General features: G+C 41.7%; 1 protein-coding gene across 1 annotated transcript in view; it reads right to left on the minus strand.

The window, feature by feature from the left end:
• LOC126510324 (keratin-associated protein 4-6-like) overlaps positions 1 to 3,811 on the minus strand; it is a 15,829-nt gene extending 12,018 nt beyond the window's left edge. Inside the window, 1 exon segment of the mRNA XM_050156854.1 lies at positions 3,332 to 3,811. Within this exon segment, the coding sequence (XP_050012811.1) occupies positions 3,332 to 3,811 (480 nt within the window).
• Between the last annotated feature and the right edge of the window lie 1,298 nt (positions 3,812 to 5,109).

The raw sequence follows: 5,109 nt of genomic DNA on the forward strand, positions 1-5,109 counted from the left end.
GAGAGAGAGAGAGAGAGAGAGAGAGAGAGAGAGAGAGAGAGAGAGAAGCAGAGAGAGAGAGAAACAGAGAGGGGGTGAAGGGAAGAAGTGGGAAGAAGGGAAAGGATGATCAGAGGAGGGGGGAAGGAGGTTTGTCTCTTAAAAAGACAGGACAGACCATTACAATGATACCCTCAAGCACCTTTACAGATGTGAGAGTATGGCATTTGACATTTAATACAAAAGCTTTTTATGACACAGAGACACGACATCTCCTGGCAGCATCCTATATCTCCTTCAAGAAGACAGATAGCTGCAGAAGAAACTCCACTTGGAGGCTTACTTTGGATGTGGCAGGGCAAGTCACACAGTGAAAAAACTGCCTTTCACCTCTTCCACTGCCTAGACCCTGCCGGGACTGGACAAAAAGACACTGGGGACTCAATTGTTTCATCCTGCCAAGACGGGTAGGTTGATCTCCAGAACCCTACTCCACAGAAAATGTCTATCAGGCCTCCTGGGCTTAGCAGCTAAAGGCAAGTACTGCTTCTGAGACTTGGGATCACCAACAGACACAGAACATTCAGTAGTACAATATTGACAGCCTGTGTTTAAAAAAAAATATGTCCAAGTGGTTCTGGGAGAAGCTTAGGAAAGGCAATGACCTTCTCTTCTGATTCCATGCCTACTCAAGTCCGCCAGTAAGAATATATTCTAAATCCAATTATGTCTGATGCCCTGTCTTCTCAAGAAGATGAAATAGGAGTTGGTCTTACAATCACTTTGCCCATCACAGACAAATGCTGACAGTTATGTGTTTAATTACACATAATTAAGTTCTGATAATTAAGCACCTCAGCGGCAGAAATCCAACAGCCCTTCTAGCCTCAACTCCCTATCTCCCAGCCATAAACCATGTGGCTCCTCATTCTTAGTGGTTTTCCGCTGGATCTGCCCCTTCAGCTCTAAATGCTGCCCTCACTGCCTACCACACCACTGGCTCTACCTTTGATCCTCCTCAGTTGTTATCATTGCCATAAGGATAAGTTTCCCCCATTGGAGACAGTCTCAAGTGTTTTACTAGTCCTTCCCTTAAGATAACTTCAGTCTATTGACTTTTTGTTTAATCAAGTATGGTTTTTGGTAGATGTAGCTTCAGACAGACCAAGCAAAGCCAGGGACTTGTTTTTCGGAGGTATTTTGTTTGTTCACCTGGGTCTGATCAAGCCGAGCTGAGTTTTCACAGATTTTGCAGGCTCTAAGACGATCCCAAAAATTCACACTCCGAGCACAACTTTCAAACACAACCCAAGTTCTCCTTTCTTGTGAATTTTCAATTGTTTTTTGGTACACTTTTTTTTTCTGTGTACGTGTTTGTGTAGAGGGTGCACACGCGTGTCACTGCATGTGTGTGGAGGTCAGAGGACAGCTTGTGAGTGTCAGTTATCTCCTTCCTCCCTTCCACTATGTGGGTCCTGAGTTTGGCAGCAAGCACCTTTACACCTTGAGTCCCCTCGATGGTCCATTCATGCAACTTTTTTCTGGCCTGTTTTTAAATCTCGTCCCTCAACCCCTCCTGGAGTTATCACTCATCTGCCTGCACGCCACCGCTGACTGAGAGTTTCCTCGTGTGCTCATGATTTATTTTAGCATAGTGTCGTTGATGTGAAGGCCACTGGGGAGCGAGCAGCATAGTCCATTTTCTGCCCTATCTCTCCCCGTGTTCGCTGATCTCTTGCCTCATTTTACTTCTTTCATTTTAACAGTGCAAACAACCTCAGGTGCAGCCTCCTCCTCTTCCTCCACCTTCTCTTCTGCCTTGGGACCTGCATAATTCCCTAGCATTTACTAGCTTTTTAACTCACTTTGTTTATAATTTTTTTTAAAAAAAATGCTTCCATATTGCACTCTGGAACAGAAGTTTTCCCCATTATATCCTATCTATTTGGTCCTTCCTTTTATTCCTAAGTCTTTATTTTGAAGACTAAATTGTGAGTTTCTTGTTGGAAACTATTGGTCTTCATGTGCCTTATTATTCTCAAAGTCCAATGACCCTGTGAGTCTGCCAATCATCTTATAGATTGAAAAGGAAAATTATTGTTAATTAAATAAGGTAGGTCATATGATTCTGAAAAATAGTCCTATAATATGAAAAGTATATTATATGTGCAAAATCAGTTTTCTTTTCTGATTTTGAGCTGACATATAAAATTGTATATATTTATGGGGCACTATGTGATACTTCTATGTATGTACTTGACACTGCTTAAATCTGAGTTAATATATTTGCACCCTCAAATATATATTATTTCTGGCTGGTGAAAATATCTAGTATCCTTTGTTCTAGCCGTTTTGAAATATAAACGATTTGCCATCTGTGGCAACTCTCCTATGCAATTGAACACTGTAACTATTTCATTTTAAAGTTCTATTTATTTATTTATTCTATCTATATGTGTTTTCCTTATATGTTTGTTAGTATACTATGTGCATGCCTGGTGCTTGTGGAGGCCACAAGAGAGTGCCAGATCATCCATTATGAGCTGTCGTGTGGATTCTGGGACTCAAACCCAGGGCCTCTGGAAGAAAAGCCAGACCTCTTAAACAGAGTCATCTCTCCGGTGCCAGAACAGTCTTTTTTTTTATCTAGTTGTTTTACACCATGTGAACCAGGTATTCTTCACTTGTGTCTCCCTATTCTTCCCAGAATCTCAGAGCTACTTTTCTACTCTCAGCATATGAGTTGTTTTTTTTTTTTTAAGATTCCACATTTGAGTGACACCATGTTTGTTTTCTTTCTATATCCGGCTGGTTTCACTTAACATCTTCCAGCTCTAACCATGGTGTCACAAGTTACAAGATTCCACCTGCTTTATGAGTAAGCAGCATTCCATCGTGTAAAAGGCATTTTATTTGCCACTCATCAGTTGATTGACACAGGCTAATTCTGCTCCCCAGCCAATGTGAATAAGGCTGCAATAAATGGGAGACCACGCCTACCTCTAACACACTAGCAAGACTAGTTTTCTTCCTGGCCATGGTAACCTTGGAAGGAATAATACTAGAAAACTAAACTATTAATTCTCTGAAAATAAATGAAAGAAGATACACATATGTCTAATATAAGGCAGGATTTATTGAAGACTAGTCAGCACAGAATGGTGAAATCCAAGAAAGTTGGAGACCTGCGGGATACATTTAGCTGCATGCATCTGAGACACGCATGTAGAGGGAAGATCCTTGGGAAATATGGGCAGTGCTTAATGTAGGATTCTCTTCTGCCACTTTCTTATTGTTGTCAGGACAACAAACGTAGGAATTATATAATACATGGATGAAAAGTTCAGCTCACTGTCATTATGACTGCCTGGGAACTGGTATTCAGATAAGAAATTCAACAAGAGGGGCGGCAGCAAGTTGTACTACAGCAAGTGGTCTGGCAGCACACTGGGCGGCAGCAGCTGGGCACTCCACAGCTGGGACGGCAGGTGGTCTGGCAGCAGACAGGACGGCTGCAGCTGGACACGCCACAGCTGGGACGGCAGGTGGTCTGACAGCACACTGGGCGGCAGCAGCTGGACACGCCACAGCTGGGACGGCAGGTGGTCTGGCAGCACACTGGGCGGCAGCAGCTGGACACGCCACAGCTGGGACGGCAGGTGGTCGGGCAGCACACTGGGCGGCAGCAACTGGACACTCCACAGCTGGGGCGGCAGCAGGTGGTTTGGCAACAGGTGGTCTGGCAGCAGCTGGGTTGGCAGCAGCTCTCCTGGCAGGGACTTTGGTCACAGCCCTGCTCAGAGCAGACAGAGCCACAACATGAGTTGACCATGGTATGAGAAGTGGAGGTTCTGAGAGGTTTGGAAGAGAGGGAGTTTCTCAAGTATGTGAGCCTCCTTATTCCCTGTCCCCTTTTATACCCTGATGCTGTTGCCAGGTTAAGGGTCACTTCCTTGTTATTGTTTCTCTTAATTACATAAACAGTCACTAAATTAGTTAATTGTGGAAGACTCTATGTAAAAGTTAAATGGAATGCATTCTTTTCTTTCTCAGGGTCAGGGTTTATCAAATCAGTCTTTCCTCCTGAGTCACTTCTTCTGTTTCCTTATGTGTATCATCAAATTTTAAAAATTCCTAGTCTGATTCAATTGATTGATAGTCATGAGATGACATAGCATACAACAATCCAAGCGCCATCGTGGGGCCTCATACCAGTCCTGGAGTGGGTCTATGTCTCTTATATCCTAAAAAACTCTTGAAAAGTAAACTGCGACAGGACTAGAAGAAAATTTGACTGGTGAAGTTTGGATGAAGATTATGAAGGATAAAATGAATTTGTGACATGGGCACGAGACCATTCCATATTCATATTTCCCAAGAAGGGAATATGGAATGTCAATAAATGTGGGAAGGAACACAGGAATGCCTGAGATGATCCTCAATTTCTAGAGAATAGTTAGGGTAAATGATGTTCACATACCTCAGACATTTTTTATGAAGACAAATAACATTACTGCATTTTATACAACCTTGAAGATGCTGGGCTAAGAAGCAGGCTTCTCTGCCGAACTGTAAACTTATAACTCTGTATTATTATATTTATTGTATTGTTTGCATTATTGTATTGTATTGCATCATTATTTTGTATTACAAAGGAGCTGTAACAATAAAAAAAAAGCAAAATGCATTCAAGTCCTTGGCTGCCTTGAGCCCCGAGTTTCCCCATTCAGTTCTTATGGTAATTCTTGGTAATGCTGTCTAATTTCACTATACTAGGATGGATGAAAAGCTGCATATTATTCCCGCTGTTGAGATATTCATTGTAATCTGATGTCATTTATAAATAGTCTAAAAGTATATGAAAACTATGGAGGTGCAATTTGTTAAGCCCAAGATGGGATAGATGGTAGATATGTAGATACTGCATCTAAGTTGAAAGTGTTTCTATTCAAATTTTTTTATATCTTTAGTCTTCATCTTCAAATGATCATTTGTAAAAAAAGAAAAAAAGCTTTATGAAAGTCTGAGTCTACGTTGTCATTTTATCATTTTCCCATGTGTTTATGATAGTTATATTGAACATAGGTCAAGTGCTTATAAAAACAGGAGAGCTGACCTATTAGAGAAATG

Source organism: Alexandromys fortis, unplaced genomic scaffold, assembly GCF_014885135.2.
Source record: "Alexandromys fortis isolate MF-2015 unplaced genomic scaffold, M_Fortis_MF-2015_v1.1 scaffold_31, whole genome shotgun sequence".
In the NCBI taxonomy this organism is placed as follows: Eukaryota; Metazoa; Chordata; class Mammalia; order Rodentia; family Cricetidae; genus Alexandromys; species Alexandromys fortis.